Source organism: Paramisgurnus dabryanus, chromosome 3 (genome assembly GCF_030506205.2).
Source record: "Paramisgurnus dabryanus chromosome 3, PD_genome_1.1, whole genome shotgun sequence".
In the NCBI taxonomy this organism is placed as follows: Eukaryota; Metazoa; Chordata; class Actinopteri; order Cypriniformes; family Cobitidae; genus Paramisgurnus; species Paramisgurnus dabryanus.
Genome location: NC_133339.1, coordinates 5,820,265 through 5,847,414, shown reverse-complemented (window position 1 = coordinate 5,847,414; position 27,150 = coordinate 5,820,265). Strand labels below are relative to the sequence as shown.

Below are 27,150 nucleotides of genomic sequence, written 5' to 3'. Positions count from 1 at the left end.
TTCTCACACTGTTCAGGTGTGTTTTTGGGTCATCGTTCTTTCAGTCCATTGCTTCCCAGTTGTAATTTTGATTCATTTGGATCCCCTAAAAGACAAATGCACGAGAGGACAGGATAATGCGGAGAAAACTCAATAAAGAAGTGATTTAACATTGCAGCTTGAATTTCTCAGCTGTTCAGCATTCAGTAGGGTAAGGATCTATACTGGCATACTGTGTTTTATCTTTAAAACAATTCAGACTTTTTTGTCGTAAACAAATCTTTCATCATCAGAAAGAATCAAAAGCGTACTAATCTTTACTAAGGAGCATGTTGTGTAGACTAGTGTGTTCACTCAAGTTTAATTTATTTAGGTCAAATGAAACAAATTTTGGTGACAAGACTGAGCCCAAAAAGTGTATGTGTGCGTATGTGTGTGAATAACCTAAATGAGACTTAATATCTATAAGTATTAAAGTAACATGCATTTATTTCTATATAATTTCTATAAATATCAATGTAAAAGGCAGGCTAAACTTTGTGTACAAAATACAAAATAACAAAGTATGCAAATTAATTACAAGAAACCCATTAGGAAAATGGATATCCAAATTATAAAAAATTTGAAAGACAAAATTATGCATTAGGTAAATGGATAAATGACATGACATATAGGATTATTTTTTGTATTTAAAAAAAAATTTGATTAAGAAACTAAAAACCTGGCTACTATAATTAATAGGAATAAAATCACAATCACAAAATAATAATATTATTATTAATGTTACACATTGTAAGCTTTACTTTGCTGAGATTTTACTTTGAAATAAAATTAGGATTATGTATAAATATTTACAAATATAGAGTTGTACCACCTGATATCTTTTGCGCAGTTGTCAATACTGTCAAAAAAGTATTAAAATCTCATGTAACAAATAGGAGTTGTTCAAACATTGATCATGTCTCAGAAAAACGAATTACATCCATTTAAAAAATATATCAAATTGACACAAATACAGTTTTGTTATAAATACAACATCAACATACTCAGTTTTAGCTCTTAAATTTATTACACAGCATCTCAGTGGGTTTGTGTGGCCTAACTGTTGGCCATTTATTGTTTTGTATTTATTTGCACTTATATTTAAAACTTTTTGCACTTACTTAAGGATTTCATAAATGTTTGTTTTCTTTTATGTCATGATTACAAATGTTTCTGAAAGGCAAAGAGATTAGTTTTTTTCTGTACTGGAGGATTTTCTTGCTGACCAAATCTTAAAAGAATTAAATACACAAGTATTGATGCTTTCCAATGCATTTAAATTTTAGATGTAAATAAACCCTTCATACTAAGAATTGTCTGATTTTTACTGTCAAATTTCCTGATTTGTCTTTATGATGTTTCCATTCTGTCATATTTTTGCATTCATTTGTTTGCTCGGTACAAACAGGCACCTGTGTTCCAGATCATAAACTTCTAGTCATTAAATTAGCATTTATTTCAATGAGATAATTAGGCTTGTTTAGTCATCTCCTTTTTAAATCTTTTATTTGTTACCTAACACTTTTGATTTAATCCTGCAGTATCTTAATGTACTTGAATAGATGGCAATTATGGAATGTTTTTTTGGTCTTTTTTAAATTAATTAATTAAATTATAAAATAATTAATTAAATTATAAAATAAAAATAAAATTGCAAAATATGTCCCAAATTTGAAAATTAAATGCTAAAATAAAAATTAAAACATTATTTCATTTTCATTTTTAACGTGATGAAGCATCATTCCGGCCAAATTAAAAAATAAAATTAAATTGATGATTTGACATTTCATTTTCAATATAATCTTGAGTCAAGACTGACAATATTAAAATAAAAAGGCAAGCTTGAAAAGGAATCTGTAAATATTTTTTTTTAAATGCTTTTTATTCATGCCCAAGCAATAAAAGGGACAAAATTAAAATGTAAAGTTCAGTTTTAATTTTATGTTCTGTTTAAATTATTTGTTTTCATTTTCTTTTTCGTTTTCATTTTCATTTTCATTTTCAACTTGTATGCAAATTCAATGTTAATCAATGGGTGGCGTTTATTGACTTGCTTTAAAAAAAAGGGGTTGGCTGAAGCAGCGTTGCCAACTCAGCGACTGTGTTGCTAAAATAGCGACTTTATTGCTACATCTAGCGACTTTTAGGCCCATTTAGACAAACTTAGCGAATGTTTGGATGAATCTTAGCTTCACATCTGTACAGATAGGCTACTGTGTCGCTTGTACTGGCCCACGAGTGCCGGGTGGCGCTGTCCCGGTGAAATGTGCGTCTGGTGTCTCTGTGCATGAAGCTGGGCAGTGTAGGAGCTGACGCGTGGATGGGATTCGCGTACATTGTTTACATTTCAAAGGAGGAACAAACAATAAAAAGTGGCTGGTCCGCTGTTATATATGTGCGTATTTTCACACATCTGGTCCGGTGAGGCGTCAGTTTAACGAGCGGATACACCGACCAGTCACTTACTTTTAAATGAACATTATCTGTTTATTTAGCCTATGTGTTGTCTGTACAAGTATCAGAACTTGCGTCCTCTGTGAAATGCGAGTCTCTCGGAGTCTTCTGTGTACACTGCACTGGACACAACATACAGTTCTTCTGATCATAGCTGAAGCGTGGAAGACGAGCTACGCACATAAGGGCTGTGACGATATCACAGTAATTCTGCATCACTGCTGTAATAAGATGCCAGCTGCGCTGATGTCACGGCCGCAACCTTATAAAGCGCGTCATGCCCAAGTGCTCTGATTTCTTGAACTGTACCAACTCACTACCTGGTTTTAAACCCCTGCGCGAATAACAACATCTCTGCAAGGAAATGTCAGAGTCAGAGCCATGCCCATGAAAGTTCATGTGCAAGGAGTCCGAGCCACGCGCATATTAAGCTTTCTCATTCAAGGAGAAGCGCTGTGCTGGTGATGATAATGATAGCATAATAATAATTTAAAACTATAATGGGCAACCATGACAACTATCGTTATGAAGGCAGGAGCGCGTATACTGATAGCACAACTCGTTATTTGGTTGAATGCTGTGCTTGTATCTGGAGCTACTGTAAGCGAATTTCTGAAAGCAATGATTGGAGTATCCATAAGTTTTGCGCAGTTATTTACGTAATGATGTAATTGTCGATTTCGTTTTGTATCCACTTTGATAAAATCTAATTAAACATACTAACAATAATAACATTAAATAATATTTATTTTCGATATCTTTTGAGTTTAATATCAATTATGGAACAGTTTTTGTCATTGTTTGTAACCCATTTTTTGTACAATAAATTATTAAGAGTTTCAACATGTTTGGAGAAGTGTGTTTCTATTCACGGAGAGTTTACCGAAAATGAATGTCTAAAGAAATAGGAATCAGGTTTTGCACAACTCATCAGAAACAATCTTAAACTCTGCATGTTCTTTCTGCAGGTTTTCAGGTTGTTATTCTATGAAATGTATTGTATAAAATGGGTTATAAACGATGACATAAAAGGTCTATAAATCATAGTATATTCAAAAGATATAAAAAACAAAAGTTAACATATAGAAATACATATTATTTCACATTGTTATTGCTAATATAATTTGTTGTTTTAATAATATGGGGTGGGTTGTTGTGCTAACAGTCTAACCGCGTGATTCTGTTGCTTCTTCACCACGGTCAAATAAAATCCCGTACGGTCACAGCCCTACTCACAAATCAGCGTTTCAAATGAGGACCACTTACAAATATGCCACAAAGGCTGAAGGTCTGCTCTGCCAGTGTGCCCGCTGCAAAAGTAAGTGACTGGTCACTGTATGTCCATTTTCATGAAATGCATACAAATAACACGCAGTGTGATTATAGTGCTATATATACGCCAATATTGCGAGCATATGATACTCCAGTCCTTCACGGATTTTGGCATAATTATGTATTGCACGATAATCACACTGTGCTATGTGTTTGCATTTGATGAGAATGGCTGACGCCTCACGGGATCAGATGTGTGAAAATACGCACATATATAACAGCGGACCAGCCACTTTTTATTGTTTGTTCCTCCTTTCAAATGTAAACAGTGAACGCGAATCTCATCCACGCGTCAGCTCCTACACTGCCCAGCTCCATGCACAGAGACACCAGACGCACATTTCACCGGGACAGCGCCACCCGGCACTCGTGGGCCAGTACAAGCGACACAGTAGCCTATCTGTACAGATGTGAAGCTAAGATTCATCCAAACATTCGCTAAGTTTGTCTAAATGGGCCTAAAAGTCGCTAGATGTAGCAATAAAGTCGCGTTTTTAGCAACACAGTCGCTGAGTTGGCAACGCAGCGTTAGCCAATCCCGTTTTTTGAGCAAGTAAGTAAACGCCACCCACTGATTAACATTACATTTGCATACAAGTTGAAAATGAAAATGAAAACGAAAAAGAAAATGAAAACAAATAATATAAAGAGAACATAAAATTAAAACTTTACATTTTAATTTTGTCCCTATTATTGCTTGGGTATGAATAAAAACCCTTTTAAAAATGTATTTACAGATTCCTTTTCAAGCTTGACTTTTTATTTTAATATTGTCAGTCTTGACTCAAGATTATATTGAAAATGAAATGTCAAATCATCAATTTAATTTTCTTTTTTAATTTGGCCGGAATGATGCTTCATCACGTTAAAAATGAAAATGAAATAATTTAATATAAGGTTTAAATTTTTATTTTAGCATTTAATTTTCAAATTTGGGACATATTTTGCGATTTTATTTTTTATTTTATAATTTAATTAATTATTTTATAATTTAATTAATTAATTTAAAAAAGACCAAAAAAACCTTCCATAGGCAATACACTGTAAAAAGTGAAAAGAAGTTGGTTTAAAAGGTTATTTCAATTGGTAACACCTAAAAAATACCTTACATTTTTTAAGTGATACCAATTGAAGTATTTTTTTTTTTTAATTGATTAAATGTTTCACTTTTACAGTTTAGTTATGCAATATATTGTCTAAAATCCTGAGGTGGAACAACACAATATCTATCTATCAACTTTTCTTAAAAATGCAAGAAGTTATTGAAATTTAAAATGTTTTTGCTTGTCTGCTGTTGTAATTTTGGGTGAGAGCATTTTCTTCTTTAACATTGATAAATTAATTCAGGGTCGTGCGAGATGATATATACTCAGGGTTGGAAAGATAATTTACATGAACACCTGTGGTGAAGGCACAAAAGTTGTTTACACCATAAAGGCACAGAGAGGATGAAATGACGAACCCTCAGTAGGTATTAGAGGACAGCAGGGGTGTACAATTTTTCAGAAGGAAAGTCATTTTAAAAGGTAATGTTTTAGACAGAGATATATTTTGCGGTGTGGTCTATCAATACCAGGTGAAATTTGAACAATTGTAAAACGACTTCAGTATAAATTTCATTTATTTCAAGTAGTGAATTGTTACTTTTGACCCTGTCAGCAGGGACACTATCAAAGCTTTAAAAACACAGAAAGAACAGGACCTTTAATGTTCAGATAATTTAAAATGTTTACAAACAATTTAATACTGATCTGATACAATATTGATTTTAGCGGTAACTAAATTTTTTTACGCCTTTGGAACCAAACTCTTCAGATAGTAATAAAAAATGAGTTTACCATTTGCACAAATTAACAGATTAATAAAACTATTTAAACTGTGTTTAAATTATTAAATGTTCTAAATAAAATATTTTATTTTGGTATAAAACCTTTCCTATAAACAAATTGCAGAAATGCCAGTAGTTTTAAATGTCACGTTCTTCCTGTTCCCATTTTTCAAACTTACAAACAGTTAGTGTATAATGTTTCTGTTAGAGCATAAATAATACCTGTAAAATGATAAAGCTCAACTTTCACTGCCAGGCAATATATTTTCAGAATTCGCCTTTCAAAGCTTATACATCAAACGGACTACAGCTCTCTACTATGTAAAATTTTGGGACAAAAATCCTATAAAAATACACCAATGAATACTCTTATGCTGTGTAATTGCAAAGGTTTGTCAGTGAGCCTTCATTAAAAAACATCCATTATGATGAGCCTTGTGTTCTACAAAGGTGGGATGGTTTAATAGAGTCAGGAAAAACAATGTCATATGCCAATGTCCACAGACTACTGGTTGTTTGGCAATGTGTTAGGGTCACTGTTAAGGCCAACTAAATTCAATTTAAGCTTATAATAGTCAGTTTTACAGGTGTTCTTGCAGCAGCCGCTATGAAAACCAGCCATTTTGTTGAACGTTTTGCCACTCAACAGGGCGAGCTCCGGCGTGGTCACTTGGAAAAGTGACATCAATGCATACCCTCTATACAGATAAGTAAATTGTATGAAAAATAATGCATTTTTTACACGTGAAACATGAACACATGATGTATTGCACACTGTAAACACTATAAAAGCTTCAAAAACACAGAAAGAACAGGACCTTTAATGCTGTTTGGATAATAAAAAATGTTCACAAACATGTGACATGAGAAACTCAAATGAATGTTTTTATATTAAAACATGAAGGTATATAACAAATTTAAATTCAAGAATTTTCAAGATTTATACAAACACAATTATATATAATTTGCAATGAGTTAAAGAGCAAATGGAGTTGAAAAGCCACATTATTATAAATAATTGTTTAATTGTTTTATATTTCAAGTCTTACTTGTGTTGTACTGATTAATGTATTTTACAATGTCATGTGTGGAAATGTAAAATGGTGGTCAGCAGCCATGTGTTACAGCTCTGTTTTTGTACCTGCATGTTTCCCTTTGTTTTCCAGATAACTCCGTTTGGACTCAGTTTCCCATGATCCCTAACTCTCCCTCACCTGATTATCATCTGTCATCATTGCGCCTGCTGTTCTTGTTTGTGCTGTGTTGACTAGTTGTTCCAGTTTATGTATTGTAGATTACCCTCTTTGTTTATTATATGTTATATGTTCGCTTTATATCATCATCATCATTTATATCTAAAGAGGTAAAAAGAAAAAGGCACCAATTTGCACCTTAAACTGGTTTACTGACCCTTTATTTAACAGCAGTAGAAGAAGACACGAGGGCAGTCATGTGTGACAGTCACTGCTTTAGGTATTTGTGTGTATTTTACTGACTGATTGGTAAGACAAAAGTAAAAAGTCCATAAATTGATGAAGAGGCTGATTTATAGCACTTATCAACTGGTTTTGTGAAAGTCATTTATGATAAATATTCATTTTAAACAAAGACACCAAAGACTAAAACCTTAACTTGCCTGAAAGAAAAAATACACAGAAAACTTTTGTCACGCGCTTCGTTATCACATTTAATACGCCATTTTTCCAAATGATGTGTCATTATTACCCCTTGATTGTTGTTGTTTTTTTTTTTATAAAAGATAAAAAAAATATGGAAAAGTGTGTGAAAAATTGTGTTTTAAGATCAGTCACTATAGTTACCAGTGGGATACCGTAATACTAATTTAGTAACAATTTACAATAAGGTTGTATTTTTATATGCATTAGCTAACATGAACTGTCAGTGAGCAATATATAGTTTATTTATGCAATATAGTTTATCAACAATTACTATTACTATTTCATAGTGTGCATTTTTTTTATTGTGATATCCCACCGGTCACTATTGTTGCCACGTTTATTCATTCCATGACCACACTCAACAAAACTGAATCATTCTGAATGAATTAATACTAGACACCTTAAAGATAAGGTGTAAAAAAAAAATTGTCGCATCTTAATGTTAACATGCTTTTGCCTTTGGTTTTTGGGCTTTGATGCATTTGATAATCTTTTTATGGTACAAACAAGAAGTAAACGGTTCTGGTCCTGTGATAAATTGGACTGATACTGCACAAATTGAGACCCTTTATTATTTACAAATTTGAAGGAAAACGACAAAAACAAAATTCAGTGACATTTGTAGAGCTTTATAAATGTAAAACTTTACAGTCACTATTTTTAACTGGTGAGATTTTAATCTATTTTTAAAAAATATCTTTCTTTAATACATATGTTCTATGTATTTTATTTTATTTATGTTTTTGTTTTGTTAAATATATTTTATATAACTGCTGTAATGTGACTGCAAGTTAATAAAAAAATTACAAATGCGGTATAAGGAAATAACAGAAAATTTACCGCAGACACTTGCATCATGCAAAACTACCAAAAACACCCGATCCTAAGTTTTATCTCCATAACAAATTACAAGATGACCAGACTCATGGATTTTTTTTACGAAATATCATGATTAGGCTAATATATAGCTGTCTGTGATTTCGTTATATACTGCAGTGTACAATGTAAGATCAAAATTCGCGTTAATGTGTAATATGAATAAATAGTGCTCATTTTGAGGTCCCCATGAGGAAACAAGTTTATAAATCAAACAGAATGATGTTTCTTGAAAATGTTAAGTATCAGAAAGTTTTCTGTGATGGTTGGGGTTAGGGAATGGGGCAGGTAAGGGGAATAGAATATACAGTTTGTACAGTATAAAATGCATTACGTCTATGGAATGTCCCCATAAAACATGGAAACCAGAATGTGTGTGTGTGTGTGTGTGTGTGTGTGTGTGTGTGTGTGTGTGTGTGTGTGTGTGTGTGTGTGTGTGTGTGGCGTGTGCGTGTGCGTGTGCGTGTGCGTGTGCGTGTGCGTGTGCGTGTGCGTGTGCGTGTGCGTGTGCGTGTGCGTGTGCGTGTGCGTGTGCGTGTGCGTGTGCGTGTGCGTGTGCGTGTGCGTGTGCGTGTGTGTGTGTGCATGCGTGTGTGTGTGTGTGTGTGCATGCGTGTGTGTGTGTGTGTGTGCATGCGTGCGTGCGTGCGTGTGCATGCGTGTGTGCGTGTGCATGCGTGTGTGCGTGTAAAAGAGGGACTTTTATTGTGTATGATACATTTATTTTAATGTTTGTTTTTGTCCACTAGATGGCAAAGTGTGATCAAATATAATTACAACTTAAAGTAAAGAAGCAGCTGTGTTGGTGATGGGGAAGCCTATAGTTTTTGATGGTGGTCGCGTCCCGTCAAAGATATAATTTCACTTTGTGTACACCATGCTTTTTTATATTCATTTTATTATTTTAATTGTTCTGAACTGTATATATTTGTACAAACGCTGTACACCATTAAAACACACCCGGCTGTTCTTAGGTGCCTGCGCATGCGCTGTCCGGTTAAGTAAAGTACTGTAAGATATGACCTAAATCATTCACTTGATATTCACAACTTATTGTTAAGGTTTTAATAAAAAAAAACAATACCTGTAGACGATTGTTTGTGATTAATATAATGGTGATTTTATTAATTAAACTTTTTATAAAAGTAAAAGAAAAGAAAACTTAGTTGCAAAGTTAAAAACTGTTTTTTTAATAAAATCAGATGGATTTCTAGCATTGAGAGACACTGGTTAAACCCGTGAGTAAATTGGCTTTTATTTTTAAACTGTTCATAAACTGTTCTGGTTCTCTTTTGATGCGTCAGAGGTTTTTGTCTGTAACCTGTGCCTTCTGTTAGCTCTCTGTTCGGCTCTTTTTCATTGCATCTTTCTCTCTTTCGTCTGTAAAAATATACCTTTTCTACCATATTTTGTTTGGCCTTTATGTGTTTTTTAATCTAATATATAACAGTTTTCTGCTCAATATTTACAAGCCTTCATAAAATGCCTACACAGTAAAAAGTGAACTTACTTCAGTCGGTTTTTAAAAGCTTACATTTTCTCACTTTAAGTGAAAAATTACTTAAATTGGCAACATATTGAAACATTACAAAATACACTAAAATAAAAAATTTAACTTGTTATAGATTAGGTATATTGCAAAGATTTATTTTAATAAGCATTGGCTGATAAATAGTTTCAATCAGCCAGTAATTGTATTACTTAAATTTGTTGTTTGTAATGAAAGCCACTTAGTGTCACTTAATGTAAAGCCTTATGACAGACAGTAAAATTACCAATCATTATTCACTTTTAAACATGACGTTATGTTGTGTCAAACACAACACCACACTGGTTCAACACAAACGGTACTGTGAGATGTCAGATCCACAATAATTATGTCTAATTATGTAATATGTTAATTATGTAAATATGTTTTAAGAACATTAAAAGAGTATATTTATAAATGTTATGCATAACAAATGTAGTTTCGCCAATTTTTTGTTTGTCCCTTATTTACTGAAATTACATCCGTGGTATATCGGCCAACCGGCCTTTAAAATCCTCATATCGGATGATCACTATTTTTTACTTACATTTTTCACTTAAGTTTTTTTTTTTTTTTAAGTTGATCCAACTTTTACTTTTTACAGTTTAAGTAGGGCTACATGCACACACTTCCAGTTTCCAGTGTGCATATATAATAGCATCAGCACTTATAATATTTCTCAGATTAAGCATTCAATAACTTTAGTCCATTTAAGGCTTCATCACTACATACACCGGCATAAATCAAACTTAGCTTTAGTTAAATAAAAGCACAGTTAACAAGGGACATATTTGCATAATTGTTATTTTCTCCATCAATATACAGAAAATTGATGTTCAGTTCAAATATTACACAAGCACTATACTTCCACATAATTTGTAGACACTGTTTTACTAATTTACCATATTATTATTTTAAATAAATAGCTATCTAGACATAACATAATTTTTTTTTTATGTTTTCCCATGTAATGATCCTAAAGCCTTTGAAAAAAGAAAAAAATATATAATATACTAGTAGAAAATCAGCATACTTTTTACAAGAAAGAATAATATAATATAATATCCACACAGAGTGTAAAAGCATAACTTCATGAACACAATGCGCTTTGATACTCACCCTCCTCTCTAATAGCACACAAAGTTAAGTTTCTCCATACAGTCTCTATTCTCCAAGCGCTTAGTTTTCATGTTAAGAGATCCACAGTAAGTGTAATTGGCAGGACAGGCTGGCAGTTGGGCACTAACGTATCCCAGATCCTCACCACTTAACCAGAACCATGAGCCTGCCAGGAACCGTAGACCTGTCCATACAGTTGATGTCTCAGCAGTGGTTTGTTTGGCTTGGATGAGATGTAAATCTGTTGGCAGACTGGCCAGATCAGTGTGATGAGTCCTGCAGTATTGTAACGCGTCCTCCCAGCTCTTATTCTCTTTAACCACAATCAGTTAAGGGTCCCGTTTGTAGCAGAAGTAAGGGTATGAATCAATACAGGGGTTGTCATACAAAATGCCATTAATAATTGCAGCGTCATTGCCTGGATCATTTGGTTCTCCACCTGCCCAGATTATAAAACGTCCCTGGCTTCCATCACTCCACTCCCAGTTGTTTGCAGAGATCTTTTTCAGACCAATCCAGCTGTATGTGAATAAACCAAAAACCCCACTTGCGTTGTTTAACGCTGTAATTTCTTCTTTGCTGTCAACACTGGACAAGTCTTCATAGTTGTCTCTGCAATAACTTTGAGCTTCTGTCCACTTCATGGCATTAGCAAAATAATACATTTGTTTTTTCAGAGCTGTCAGCTTACAATGAGCTGACAGGAGAAGAGCAAACACGACAATCTTCATCTCTTCTGTGAAGTGCGAGTCAGTCAAAACTCTCTTAAAACACACTTTATATGTTAACACCAACTTTACATTTGTTAGTAATGTATGCAAATGCAAATGCAAAAAAAAAGAGTAAGAAAATCAGTGAGTGAGCTCAGAAAGAGTAAAGTTATAAATAAAATAAATAAATGAAATAATATAAATAAATAAATAAATGAATTTAGCACTGATTAGTTTTTAGATTTAAAAATCAAGAAACTGCTCCAAAATTCCGAATTTATTGTTTTTACATGTTTAGTTAAAATTATCTTTTATAATTCTGTAAACTACTGACAATACTTCTCCTAAATCTCAGATAAAAATATTGTTTTACTTGCAGAAAGTGACAAAAAAGTGAATAGTGCAACCTGAAATTCAGCACTGCAAAGAAAATTCATATTCAATTTTAAACAATGGAAAGTATTTTTTTGGTCTGCGGCTGTATTTATTTTTGGACCTAAATAATTTTACTATGATGTAGATATTATACCTGTCATAGAAAAATATTAGATAGATTAGATATAAATCTTTATGGGAATAAATCTCAAATTTTCTATAGCACAGCTCAGTTTTATTACGGCATGTTAAAATATAAGTCAAAGTCAAAAAAGCTTTTTTTATTTACTCAACTCAAATATATCTATATATTAAGTTAATTACTATATCTTTCTTTATTTTGTCATGAATTTAGATTTTTCTAGAAGGCAAACAGTCTCTCATTTACTGGAGAAATCATATTTCCTTGTTGACAGAACCTTAAAGAAATAAATATATTATTGTTGTTATTTACTAATTGCAAACTATATGTGTGTTTACTTTTTATTTATAAATATCCAGATGCCAGCTGCTGGCTGTTTTGAAAAAGAAACCATTAAAAACAGATAATTGTCTGACTTTTACTGTCAAATGTCCTGCTTTGTTTTAATGGTGTCTCCATCCTGTCAATCTTTTGCATGAATTTGTTTGCTCAGTACTTACATTGGCACCTGTGTTCTAGTCATTTATGTCAATGAGTTAATTTAGCTTTTTGGTCACATACTGTTTTTAAGCCTATTTGTTACCTTATCTTTTGAGATTACAGTACCTTATTATACACAGACACATTGAAACATACAATTTAAGTCATAAAGAGGCTAAATATCTGGTAGTTTACATTTGTAGAAAAGCCGATTGTTAAAACCTTTGACTGTTTGGTTTCTGATTATTGTGATTTTAATGAATATACTGTACAGTGCCAAATGACAGATTACTTTTGTTAAAATTAAATGTTAAATATTTTGGTTTGCTATTGTCTGCTGTATGAGGGGTGTATATGGTTTCTTTCTTAATTAACTGGAAGGTTTAAATGGTAGCCCAATGTTAAACTTTGAATATAGAAATAAGTTTTTATGTTTTAGTAAGAATGTTAGTAAGAAGTTTTTTTTTGTTGTTGTTCCTGAAATCAACCCTCTTTTGGGATCAGAATAATCCTACTTTTTGGCATCAAACAAATCCCAATCTTACTAAAATATTTTGATCAACACAAAGTGACGATTTGATCCAGATCAAAACCTAGATTGGATTTTGTGGTCCAATCCAAATTCAGAAGGATGGATACACTTTTTTGGGTTTCAAAGTCAGAAGTTATTCCCTGATCCCTGTTTACTATCATTATAAAGCTTGGAAGAGCAAGGACATTTTCTAAAACTCATTTCTTGGAGTATCGCTCCTGGTCCTGGAGGGCCGGTGTCTCTGCAGAGTTTAGCTGCAAACCTAAACAAGCAGGATTGGTGACCCCTGCTTTAAAGGTACAATTACCTGTTTTGTACACCTAGGTCCTTATTGTATAATATTGTATCCCAATACAACATTTCAATGTTTTATATACCCATAAAGGTACAAAAATGAACCTATGAGGGTTCCATTCAGTTTTGAACCTTTTTTTTCTGATGGTGTAGTTATATACTGTATAACATTAAAAATTTCGGTAACGCTTTAGATTACAGCCCGGAAAGTACTGCGTAAGTACAGCGAATTTACAGCGTATGTTTCTGTAATTATAGTGTACTTATGAAGTAGGTACGTGTAATTATAAGGGAACAATTTATAATATTGGTGGAATAAAGGGGTAACAACCAGGATATATGCAGTAAAGTACTGCGTAAGTGCAGTGAATTTACAGCGTAAGTTTCTGTAATTATAGTATACTTATGAAGTACGTACGTGTATTTATAAGGGAACAATTTATAATATTTGGGGAATAAAGGGGTAACAACCAGGATATATGCATTAAAGTACTGCGTAAGTTCAGCGAATTTACAGCATACATTTCTGTAATTATAGTATACTTCCCAGCGGGCACCTTGATGTCAATTTGACATCAAATATTAGGCAAGATTTGATCAAGATGCTGCAAAGCATCATTTCAAAGTTAGATTATACATTAAATCCTTCTGGTGGTTAATTTGTGAAAATATGAGTTTTATTCCATACTGAAATTGATTATGTAAATATACGGGCCAACATGTTTGACATTGAGTTGACGTCAAATCAACGTCATGTTAGGCGTTCAGTTGATGTCAAATTGACATCAAATTGATATCAATGTAAATTTAAAATAATAAAATAATTAACTGGGGCCTCAAAATGCATCCATTTGGCACATATGTTTTGAATCATATGTTGTTGGAATTCTGCATAAAAGTGGACTTCTGCAACTTCTGTGGGTAAAACAAATAAACAAACAAAAAAAAACTATTTATGTGAATTACTGATAATGAAATAATTAAGCGAACAGTAATTATTATATTTGACAAAAAAGGGCAGCATTTTTGCTGTAACCCCACATGAAGTACTTATTTTTTTTTATCATTTTTTATTTTTAGTGATATTATATACTTTAAAATTAAAATACATTTGCTGTAATTGATAATGAAATTGTAATACCCTATAATGTAAGCATATAAAGTATTACAACTACATGGTAATTTATGGAAAATTTACATTAGTTAGAGTTTTCATAGTGAAAATGCTACATATTTTTAAATTATTTAAATTTTCTTGTCTTTAACTGATAGATGCAATGCTAGGGTTCTTAAAAAAAAATTATATTTGTTTAAAAAAAAAATATTTTAATTATGAAAAATGTAGGACCTACAATGCCTATTTATATTCTCTATTCCTAATACCACCTGTAGATGGCGCCATAGCTTTTGGACATTCTTGGGTTTCTCTGCAGCTAAAGAATGGACTTCAACAATTTATTTATTTATTTTTGTGTGTAAATTGATGCAAACCTAGGATGACAATGTTATACATGTATACACGGAAAAACATAAAATAAAAAATATTTGGAAAATTTATGACGTTGATGACCGTTGAAACGCACGTCATCACGTCAGGCCAGCTGTGAGGGAGGGAAGTCGAAGCAGCTCGAGAAAATTGGCGCTTTTATCAGGTGAGTAATAAACATCTCATGAAATAAAACATAATTTGGTGACTTTAAAAACTTAGAAGATTGTGTTTTGATTAAATATTTGACGTTGCAATGATTAATTTGTTCTTTTTGTGAATTGAAATTACCCGTTAGTTAATGTAACATTACTGTGAAGGATTCTGAGGTAACGTTAACTTAATTTAACAGAGTTAGATCCATTAAGCAGATAACTTGTTTTTTTTTAAATGTCTACGATTTTGAAATGTCGCGAGGAATGTTAGTTTTACAGTTTTTGTTCGTACTAATAAAAGTGATTTAAAAAATTGTCCACTAAAGTTGGATGCGAAATTAATATGACGTAGCGTAGGCAACATCATTGTTTTGCTTTATCAGTGCAGTTGGATCGTTGAATCGGTAAGTTAGGCTATACTGTAACTGTACACAGCGAGTTCCCCAGTACGACGTTCTCGCACACGAATGACATTTGAACCGCTTCATTTAAGCTATTGAACTTTTCAGTCATATGTCGTGTTGGTAGTAAAAAATCTTGTGAAGGTGGTGAAAAAGGTAGTAAATTCATCTCTATGATTCCTGAATATACCCTGATTGAATCATTTAAAATAAACCACAGAGATTGCAAGATGTGAATGAGCTTTGATCATTTAGTAAAACTGGTTAATTCAGTTGGCCATTGTGGGCTAAAAAGTTAGTTAAAGGTGATAAAAAGCTTTATTTTATTAAAAACATTCCTGTTTGGTAAAATAATTAATGTTTTATATACATTTTAACTTAATAATTGTCATTTTAATAAAATTTTATTAGAAATAATAAGTTGAAGTCACTTTGGGTAAGCCACTTAAAGGTACGGTAGGCCTACGTGTGTGTACAAGTTAAGATCAGGATGACACCACCTCCGCCTCCTTTTGTGCCAGGAAAAACCCTGAAAATAAACCTTATGAATGTAAATGACAGTTTTAGGAGATGTAAGCTGCTGCTCATTCCCCCTGATATTTAACACCCTGTCTCTCTTGTCTTTGTCAGATCGTTTGTTTGGAGTCTCTGTTTGTTCCAACCATTGTGTTCCTTCATGCTCCTCCAGAGACTACTATCCGGATTGTCCGTGCCAGTGTTGTGACTCTTGCATCTTTCACCGTGTGATGTTGTCCGGGGCCCGAGGGTGAGTGGGTGCTCTGAATCTCTCCCTGTGATTTGCTTATCCAGGGTTTTTTCCTCTCCTTGTATGTTAGCCTATATGTGCTGTTTGGTGTAACAATGGACCGAGTTCCACATAGGGCTGTCGCGGTAACCGCAATCCTGTATTTCCGCACTGCTGAGAAGCTTAACCGCATGAATGACACGTAACCGCAACAACCGCGCTTTTCACATTAAATTCATATATAGCTATGCCCTTCTTGTTTTTCACATCATACATGTATAATAAAGGCCAAATAGATTGTCAAGAGTTAAGAGAGTAACTTGTTTTTCGTAAATTTCAATTCAAAATGTAATACTATACTACTCATATTTCGTTAAATCATACAGTGAATGTGTGAAAGAAGTGAAACTAAGATGACAGAATAGCTGCGTCATCTGCATCTAGATGCAGTTTTAAAGATTAAAATTACTTTAATTTAACTGATCAACACAAATACAAAGCACCATAATATAACTGATTGCTTACCACCATTAAAACCACTTAAAATAAAAACATTTAGTTTTTTTCTTTGTGTATCTACAGCGTCCGCTCCGTGGATGAGGAAACTGCAGACATTAATGCCAGTTGCTTTATTATTAACTGACTGAACACTTGACTCTTACCTGGACATTTAGATATTAAAGTTTTTTGTCACCAGTCTCTGCCTGAAACATTAGAAACATTGATGATCATCTGCCGACCTGATTGTTTCTGCACGTCCTCTATTTTACAGAGAGTTCGCTTAATTAACGGCTTTTCGTTCAGTCCGCGTGAGCTAAACATTTTTGTTCTGTAATTTGTTCTCGCATAGGCTATATTTCTACATATTTTTCGACCAAGTTACATTCGGGATATAATTTAAGTTGTTATAGATAGCATTTAAGCTTGATCTGAAATTATGACAAATCAGTCTAAAAATGATCTATCCAGATTAAATTAGCCAAAACAATGATTTATTCGTTTTCATACTTAATAGATACAAGTTAATTTATCTACTAATATACTATTGAAATTGCCATAAATAAATATTCATTGCCTTCTATATTGCATTCGTTTTGTACATTTACAGGTGCATAAATACGGTCTAATTTACATGTATTTTTAAGACACTGCTTTGTTTTGTATTTGCCGATGCTATGTAAATTTGCACTTAAAAAAACTTCTTGTTAAGAAATTGTTCTTCAATTTATTTTAGTTTTTTTCAAAAAATATATTTATATAATAGTATAGCTTGTTAATCTTTTTCTCATAACGGAAAGACATTTAAAACCGCATAGCGCGCTAGTGAGCCACGCAAAATCACTGCAAGGGAAATTCCTTCACCACGACAGCCCTAGTTCCACATCTTTCCCCTCACCAAACACATAAATACGATTACTGTTATCATGTATATAATTGGTTGTCTTTTTTCTTTTATCAGAGTTCTTACAAACAGATTGATGGCAACAATGTACATGGATGGTTCAGGGGTGATTAGATGATGTACTGTTGTGTGTCTATTCAGTGTTACTCATTGTGCGGCAGACTTTTATCCATCACAGATGCACAGTGGCTATACTGTAGGGGTGTAATAATTAATTGTACAATTATTATGCCCAGTTCCCTTTCAATACGGTTCACTTCGCATTGCGTCAGTTTAGCTGACGCTATGGGGGGGGAAACTCCTGTTTACTCCGTGACTGAAGCCTATTGGTTAACGTCTGTACAAAGTACAGACCAATGACGTTTGAACCCGCGCGCGGGATGCACACGTCCTTATATAAGCGCGGTTCAATCGTCAGGAGCTCATTATTTTCTCCTTCAGCGCGAACCTCTCGCTGCTCCAAAGAAAAGAAGAAGCCTTACCTCGCCGTTGACAAAAGCCCTGCAGCGGAGTCCAGGCCTAGCATCTTCCCCTGCCGTTTTCCGGCTGAGAACCGAAGATAGCAGAGTCCAGGTCTAGCGTCTTCCCCTGCCGCTTTCCGGCCGAGAACCGAAGATAGCCTTTGCTTGCCGTGGTACGAGCCCTGTGCAGCGGACACATGCCTGACGAGATCTCCCCTGCGGCCGCCCGGTAAGATCAATATTTTTAATATAAAGCTATAAGCTAAAAGAGCAGGCGCTGTTGTAATAGCGTCGAGCACAGCGGCTCGGTGAGCCTCTCTGCTATGAATTTCCTCCGAGCGCGTTACCGGTCTGGCACCTCCCACGCCAGGACCGCGCTTATGCTTTGGTTGTCTTATCCATGTTTCGTGCTCCCCTTGCTGTTCCTCTCTCGCCGAGATGAACACACGGCGAGCCATGAGACTAGATGGATGCATAGACAAGCACACACGGACTAACCCCCCCCCTGTGTTCTGTCACACCGCAACCGTTCATGCTTACAGAGTCCCTTCGCTCCTCTCACATTCATTGGCGAGATCTCTGGCACATATATTAATCCCCCGAGTGCATCGGGTGATACCGTTCATACGACGCATGGCTATTCTGTCTGTGTTGCTGCTCCCCTCTGCCGTTCCTCTCTTGTTGAGATGAACAAGCGGGGAACCGTAGAACTGGATGCATACGACAAGCAAACACGGGCGGTCTGCCCCTGTTCTCTGTCATAGCACAGCCACTCGTGCTCCACGCTCGCGGAGTCCCTCGCCCCTTTCCCCACAGTGGTGAGGTCTCTTAACGGCTTAGTTAGCACGCGGTATTACGGCTCACTGCCTCTAAATGCAGCTGTCTAGTGTTCAACGATTACAGAGCTTCATGCCCCTCCCCTCCTGGAGCGGCGCGATCTCATTCGACTGCTCGATAGGGCGGATTCGCCGCTATTGGAGCACCAAGAACACTCATTATAAGAGAGCTTCATGCCCCTCCCCTCCTGGAGCGGCACAATCTCATTCGTCTGCTTGATAAGGCGGACACGCCTCTATTGGAGCGCTAAAACACTTATTATAGAGCTTTACTGGCCTGAGCCTGTCTCACTTCGGATAGCTCACTGTTCGTCTGCCCGGTCATTTCTCTCTGGTTTAGACGGAATCAGAGGCAGAACGAATTTGTTTATAATATACTGAGACCTGAATACCTCCCTTTATTCAGTCCCGTCCTATATCAGTGCACTGAATATTAGTACATTCTTATATACCCGGTTTTTCTGCCCTTTTAATAAACGGCAAAACCGCGGGCCTCACGGCAGACTTCCTCTCTGCGATGGGTTCAGTCTGACATTAAACCACCTAGACATACTGCTCTGCTCCGTGAGCCGTTCGGTCACCGTCACTACTGAGGCTTGTGCACCTGAACGGCTGAGCTCTGGTCTCCGCAGCACAGCTGCATCAACAGAGAACGAAACTGTCTGGGAGAAAGGGTTAAGTCGCGCCTCGGCTGGACTGCCCTGAAATGTTTTCTGTGTGCTGTTTATCAAAACATACTGTGTAATACTGTCGGTTATGCTACCTCACTATAGTGGCGAACGGTATTTAATTCCTCTAAAAAGAGTAATTTCCGTGCTTAGTATAATGTGTATTGACACCCACGGTTGTACGGTGTCTCTAAACACTTTATCGCCTTACTGACAAGCAATCAGTAATACGCACACATGGCCCGCTGTCCATAATTCTATCGACGCTTGCCGAAAAAACCCCGGATTGCCCATATACTGTGTATTGACACCCCACGACTGTACGGTGTCTCTAACACCTTTCTGCCAAATTCGCTCGCAGCCGAAAAAACCCGGGTTTGGCCATATACTGTGTATTGACACCCCACGACTGTACGGTGTCTCTAACACCTTTCTGCCAAATTCGCTCGCAGCCCGCCTCAGTTTCTCCGCTACGATGCTGATGGCGCAAACGAGCACGGTCTTACGGCTGTTATTCTCTCTTCCTAGAGAGACGACAGCCTCAGACTTTTGCATGGCTCCAAGCGTTTGAATCGCGCCCTCTCCGGACGGCCACTCTTACGGCTTTATAAGCTATGTTCAATCAGAGTGATACGCATCTCATGCTTAAACTACCAAGATTCAAAATATTAACCTGCCTTATGACACATTGACGCAAGCTGCTAGGACCCCTTTCACGAGGCGTCCTTATGCAAAGTCTGATTCATTCTGTCTAGTGACATTGAAAGTCTAAACCCCCCGCGAATCGTGGGTGGAACACTTTTCTCCTCACTACAGAGGCACGGCGGCTCTCTCCCCTACCTATATCTATGTGGCCGTGATAACAGCGAACCACGCTTTTACGACCGACCATTCATTTAATTCTAGGGATGCACCGAATCCAGGATTCGGATTCGGATTCGGCCGAATACTGGGCTTTTTGACGGGGTTCGGGTTCGGCCGAATCCTAGAATTTTTTTCCACCGAACCGAATCCTAGGCTTGCGCTACGCTGCTCGACGTCACGCGGCCGTTGATTACACACATCGGGTGCTGACGTGGAGATGAGCTTTTTCTTTCGGTGAGCTTTAGGGGCTGGACACACCAAAACTTTTAAATACGGCTGAAAACGCCTTGAGGACACCAAATGCCAGCTGTTTTTCAGCCGAGCGCTTGGTAGCTGTGATGCTTCAGCTGTGAGCCGGTTGGTTGCTGTGGTAATGTCCCGCCCCTCCTCCATTGTAATTGGACGGCCGTGTGAAAACTGACATTGACGAGCGGAGCTTCTCACTCAAAGTTAAATATTGTTTTCAGCGCGGAGCTGCTTGCTTATTGGCTCCGTGCACGACTCTACTTCCGTTCTACTTCCGCACCTCGACTGTGTGGGTGAGCACTTCCGGCAAGATGGCGATGTTTTACACCAGATGTCTCCAAGACCTGCCAAAAATTACTATATCAGACGTCCACAGACTCGTCCGAAATGGATGCTCTGCCCCCCGGAGTAAACGGGAAAAGGGGTACAAGATGTACCTTTCAAGTTTTATTGACAACTATGAAGGTAAGTTTGAAACTGACAGCAAAACACGTTCACATTGTTGTATCACTAACTAGGTAGCAGTAGCTATGTAGTTAACATTTAGGTCAGTTGTCCTGTACAGATTTTAGATTTGTAGAATTAACAATTGTTTTTAAACGTTTTATTTTTGGTTGAGGTGCATACGATACGACCAAAACAAAAACGCAGCACCCTGAAAAAGCGCTAACTTTCCAGAACCAAAACAAACGATTCAACCGGGCGTAGAGAAAACATAATCTATCGCTAAGTTTAGACAGCTGTCTATTTATTTGTCTATTTGAGCCGTTTATTTATTTGACAGGTCTGAGTATTTCTTTTTGGTTTATGTTAGTGCTGCACGCTTAATCATATCATGTAAATGCCCTGACTGTGACACACACACACACACACACACACACACACACACACACACACACACACACACACACACACACACACACACACACACACACACACACACACACACACACACACACACACACACACACACACACACACACACACACACACACACAGAAAGACACGCACCAGTGTCGTGCGCACAGACAGTACGGCAGAATACAGTTCTGTTTCGTGCTTCTTTTGCAGCTATAGTAAGTATTGGTCTATATGTCTAACATTACATGAATGATGCTAAATTCCCACAGTTTCAAACAAAGACCCTGCAGGGAGGGTGACCGTCAGGGCTGTATGTTATAGGTCCATGAGGAAGCATGAGAAGCCTCACGACCTCAGAGTAGGGTGACAAAACATGTGTTTAACCAGTTCAAGTCAGATTCTGGGGTATTTTTGTGGCTATAGTTGGTGATGTGGATGTAGAATATCAATAAGAAAACTTAAGTCTGTTTATTTGATTTAAACCTGAACTATACTTTCATGGACACCCCAGAAACTGGTTGTTACTGCTCCCGTTCTTTGGAGCATAAGTAGGCCTGTTCATGATGGGTACATTAGTCAGTGTGAGGTAAGCGTTGATTTTGTACCCTCAATCTAGGCTATACTAACCTGTTCAATGTTTTACTAACACTGTTCATTTGTTCTAAGTAACAACTGTATTTTAATACAACAGAAAATCTTTTAAGATTATTGAGGCTGTCTTATTTGTTCTAGTTGTTCTGGTAGCCTTATGAATCATACCTCTACTATTTGCTAAAATCATGTTTTATTCATAGATTACTTTTGAGGACAGCTCACCGATTCAAATAGCGGTGGCTGAGTGCTCCTGTGTGGCTGGAACCGCTCTCTGCAACCACAGTGTTGCACTACTGTATCAGACCACAAAATACTCTACGCTACAACTAAAAGCAGTACCACCTGTCCTCAGCTGCACAGAAACTGAGCAGCGATGGCATAAACCACGAAGATTGGTAAGTACTTAAGAACTTAGGCTAATATATATATATATATTTTTTTTTTGAAATTGGATATAAGTTCTACAACCTTGTTTAAAAAGCACAATGAAGACAAAACAAGCGCATCATTACCAAATCTATTACAGGGTTAATTATATTGCTATATTTCAACAATATTGCAAAAATTATATTTATGACGATATAGAATATTTTTTTCTTATTACATTTATCTCACCTAAATGTTTGCTCTGCCATTGCGTTTTTACTATGGGGTATTGTTGTTGTTAAGAGTTTACACAACACAAGGAAGCTTGATTTCAATCTGTCTGTCACACTGTCACATGCCTTTTATACATAAGAGTCTGTGTGATGTAGCTCCCTTTTTAGGTACTAAATCATCATCGGAGGCTAACGTACTGCAGAATGGTGTTGTTGATGAGCGCACTAGGGAACATAAATGTGCCATACGTCAGTGTGTCGCTGTGTCATTTATATGTAAAAAATTATACCCTTATTATCGTGGACGGTATGATATGACACACCCCTACGTGTGATGGTATGTTATGGGGGCTAACCAACTGTCCTTAAGTTTTATTTGTTTATTTGTTTGTTTACTTGATAGGGTGTGAAACCAGGCAGAGTGGGTAACATGGTATTCATCTCAACCAAACCCAAGTCAAGACAGTACACAGCTGCTGATGGTGTAAGGTAATATTCACTCTCAAATAATAATCTATTCTGCAGTCATTGTCAGATTCTTGTTGTTTTAAGAGTTATTATTTCTTTTTTTATAATTATGACATAACTGTTTTCAAAGGAGCAAGCGCTACAAAGCAGTGCGGGGTGACTTGCCAGACCCAGATTCCCTGAAGGTTGACGAGGCATACCAGGACTTCGCGGCAGAACTTGCTCCGCTAATCACTACACTCTCGATAAGCAGTGATGTCCCTCTTGTTGATTCAACCTTTGGGACCGTTCAAGAAGGGAGCCCCATTTCATATCAGCACCCATTGCCAGTGAGTAGGGTAATCATCCACCACCCAGACGCACCCCCTCCACCACCCCTGCCGTTAGATGGTCACAGGCTGGACCCAACCACATGTTCCTTTGTGTGCACTCACCAACAACACCTTAATGTAATGTCCCTTAACATTACTTTTGACATGGCAAGATCCATCGAGATGGCTACGAGAGAACAGAGTGGCAGCGCAGAGTGGCACAGCCTGAGGAAGATGAGGATCACTTCATCCAGGTTCCGTGAGGTGTGCCATGTCCGAGGTCACAGCTCTGCAGAGAACCTTGCAGAACGCATCCGCAAAGGTGGGGTTCAGACAGCCTTGATGAAGAGGGGGCTGGCACTGGAGCCAGAAGCTATTCAGCAATATGCCCGCATTAAAAACGTCAACTACTGGCCATCAGGATTTGTCATCCATCCAGATGCTCCCTGGCTCGGATCCTCTCCAGATGGTGTCGTTTTTGATCGAACGGAGGCACCACCGTTCGGGCTGGTGGAGGTGAAATGCCCCAACTTGAAGAGCTATGTTGACTCTGGTTGCCTGCACATGCAGAGTGGCGCCTTGCGTCTGAAGCCAAGCCACAGCTACTATTGGCAGGTGCAAGGCCAACTGCTTATCACTGGAATGCAGTGGTGTGATTTTGTGGTTTTTGCAGAGGAGGACCTTTTTGTACAAAGAATTTATACAGATGCAGAGGTTGCTAGGGTTATAAGGGAGAGGGGGGATTTTTTCTTTTTCTATCATTACCTGATCTGATCTTTAAAACATTAATGGTTCAGCCTGGTGTAAAAGTTTTGTGATTAGCTGTAAAACAATTAATCACATCCAAAATAAAAGTTTGTATTTACATAATAAATGTGTGTGTGTAATGTGTATAATTATTTTATCTATAAAACACACACATATGCTTGCATATTATTTGCAATAACTATATTATTATCAGCAGCATGTGCATATTACTGCATTTATATGTAATTTATATTATATATTTTATATGTAAATACATTTCTCTTAAATGTATACATGCACGTATGTGCATTTAAAAACAAAGTAATTATACACAGTACACACACATTTATTATGTAAATACAAACTTTTATTTTGGATGTAATTAATCGTTTTGCGTCCCTAATTGTTAATATTAGATCGTTGTATAAGTGTTATTCAATATGTTCTTATTAAATTCTACATCTAATGTCATCTGTGGTGTGTGTTTTTATTTGATTTCAAGTCATCAGTAAAAATCCAAAGCTAATGTAATGAAGGCAATGACACAAAGAATTGTTTTTAATAAGCAAGATAGATCTTTAAGATCAAGGTCAAGTTTATTTATATACTGTAGCCCTTTAAAACAGCATAAATGCTGACCAAAGTGCTGCACAACATATCAAACAAAACGTCCACGTACAATACATTTTGAACACTAATAATAAAATATCAAAAGATAACCGAAAGTAGTAAAAATTAAGAGAGAAAACATCATACAATTTAAACACTATTTAAGACTAAACGATTTATTAATATCAAAATTACCAATTTAACTCATTGGGGAGTTGCCCATGCCTTCACTAACGGCCCATTCTGATAACTGACCAGGAAGCAGGCCACACTGAACAATTCATCAATGTTCCCGCATATAGACAGTGGTATGTCCTTGTCAAACAGTTTGTTTTCTTTCACTCTCCTTATGCACCTCTCCACATGCACTCTCAGACGTGCAATTGACTGTGTTTGTCTGACATCCTCTCGACTCATTTGTCGTTTGTTGCTGAGAAAGGCAGGCCGGTACACCTTACAAGGAGCAAGGTTGTCCACAACAAAACCTTTGTCCACCATGATCGCCATACCTGGCTTTAAAAGCTTTATAATCCCAGACAGCTTAAAGATCTCGCGATCACTCATAGAGCCTGCATATAGCCCAGACACAAAAGTGACAGCACCGTGGGGTGCCATGCCAATCATAGCCTTGAATGTTGTGTGCGATTTGTAGGTAGAAAACACCTCAGTTTGAAGGAGCAGAGAGGATGGCGTCTGACAGAATATCTCTGTACAATCGAGGACTACCTGTGTATCTGAAAAATCTGCAAACTCAGGTGGGAGGTGAGCTCTCACTACCTCTGGAGGAATCCAAAGGCGCTGGCTTCCCAGCAGGCAGTACAGAAAATGAGTCCATGTGGAGATGATCCGACTTGCAGTAGTGCGGTGAATGCTGAACCTCTCTGCAAGGTCATTGAGAGGAAAACCCACTGACAGATACATCAGGAACAGCAGCAACTCATCAATGGGTCTCAGTTTCTGTTCAGATAAAAAACAAAAGTCTGTTTAGTTACCTTGACATTGCTATTACTAAGTATAGCCTACATCAGAAAATAATACCAACATCAGCTGGCTGGCTTTTACTTTTTAGTTAGATGTAGTTAACTCCACAAACCAACAGGGGCAATTACAAAATATTTTAAATCTAATTTCAGTAACATTAAGCCAACAACTGTATGCACGTCATGTTACCTACCGTTGTTGGGTGATGGACTGTGCTGATGCTGGCAGAAGCTGTCTTGGCACTGGTTATGCGCACCATCTTGTGGATCACAGCAGGTTCAATTAATTTCCAAAATGCCATGAAACTCTTGTAGGACGCAAACCTGGTATAAAAGCGCATGTTCTCATCTGATGTAGACAGGCGATCTATCCCAAAACGCTGGCGAAGTTTCTGGGCTTCTAACTGCTGTTGTAGCTCTCTGATCTGGCGACGTAGGGCTTCATTCTCGTCTGCCAAATTACTCGCCCTCGCTCCTGTTTCAGGGACTACACAGTAGTCATGATCTATGGCCATTTCGGTATCCATCTCCGAGTCCGAGTCTGACTCTGGTGCGGGACTCTCGGCCCGCGGACGCCGTTCCCAGACGCTCGGTCGGGGCGCAGGTAGTTTGTACCCATTCCACGAAAAGTAAACTGGTACGGCTCCCTTCTTCAGCCTCCTCAACCCCCCGGCAGTCACATTTAAATCAGTCTGCTTAAAATGCCGACTACAGACCCGGGTGTTTTGGGTCGGGTTGAAGTCATCCCTCCGGATATTTTGCATCCACTTAGCCCGTACCGCAGCATCAACGGGGAATGCATGAAAGCTGATTACTTTGTTGTAGTTTGACGAAACGGTACATAATGGCACACAACAATGAAGTGTTGAGCCTGTAACTCTCTGAAAGGCAAGTCGCCTCTCTTTAATTCTAAAAACACTCATAATAAAAACATCTAGTCATCCAGTTTGTTGATCTCATTCACTGTTGTCTCTGTCTCCCGCTCTCACTCTCAGATCACCGGAAGTTTTCACCGGAAGTACTGGCCCACACAGTCAAGTTAGAAACGTCAGTGGTCGCCATATTGTGCACAGAGCGAATTGGAAAAACGAGCGTGTCGCAACGCATCGCTTTCATTATGCATAGGCTTATGGTAATTGTCAAAATAGTTTTCCAACTTGTCATCCTGGCATAATGTACAGTTAAAATTAAATAAAATGAAAAATACATGCTGTGGACGTTGTATAATTCATTAATGTGTTTTACTGTGTTAATGGAATAAGGATGCGAGTAGGATTCGGTATTCGGTTTCGGATTCGGCCGAATCTTAAACGGTGGATTCGGGATTCGGCCGAACCTAAAAAATCT

The 27,150-nt window shown here is 37.0% G+C and overlaps 2 protein-coding genes across 2 annotated transcripts; one reads left to right on the top strand and one right to left on the bottom strand.

The window, feature by feature from the left end:
* Positions 1-20,877: 20,877 nt before the first annotated feature.
* LOC135719337 (uncharacterized) lies at positions 20,878-24,650 on the top strand. The gene is made up of 4 exons (XM_065242050.2): positions 20,878-21,099; positions 22,290-22,484; positions 23,092-23,177; positions 23,287-24,650. Exons 1-4 carry the CDS (start codon positions 21,022-21,024, stop codon positions 24,239-24,241), a joined length of 1,314 nt encoding a protein of 437 aa, XP_065098122.1. The 5' UTR covers positions 20,878-21,021; the 3' UTR covers positions 24,242-24,650.
* A 148-nt stretch (positions 24,651-24,798) lies between these two features.
* Positions 24,799-26,880, bottom strand: LOC135734198 (uncharacterized). The gene is made up of 2 exons (XM_065253118.2): positions 25,998-26,880; positions 24,799-25,780 (listed from the first exon to the last, which is right to left on the bottom strand). Exons 1-2 carry the CDS (start codon positions 26,724-26,726, stop codon positions 25,028-25,030), a joined length of 1,482 nt encoding a protein of 493 aa, XP_065109190.1. The 5' UTR covers positions 26,727-26,880; the 3' UTR covers positions 24,799-25,027.
* Positions 26,881-27,150: the final 270 nt, after the last annotated feature.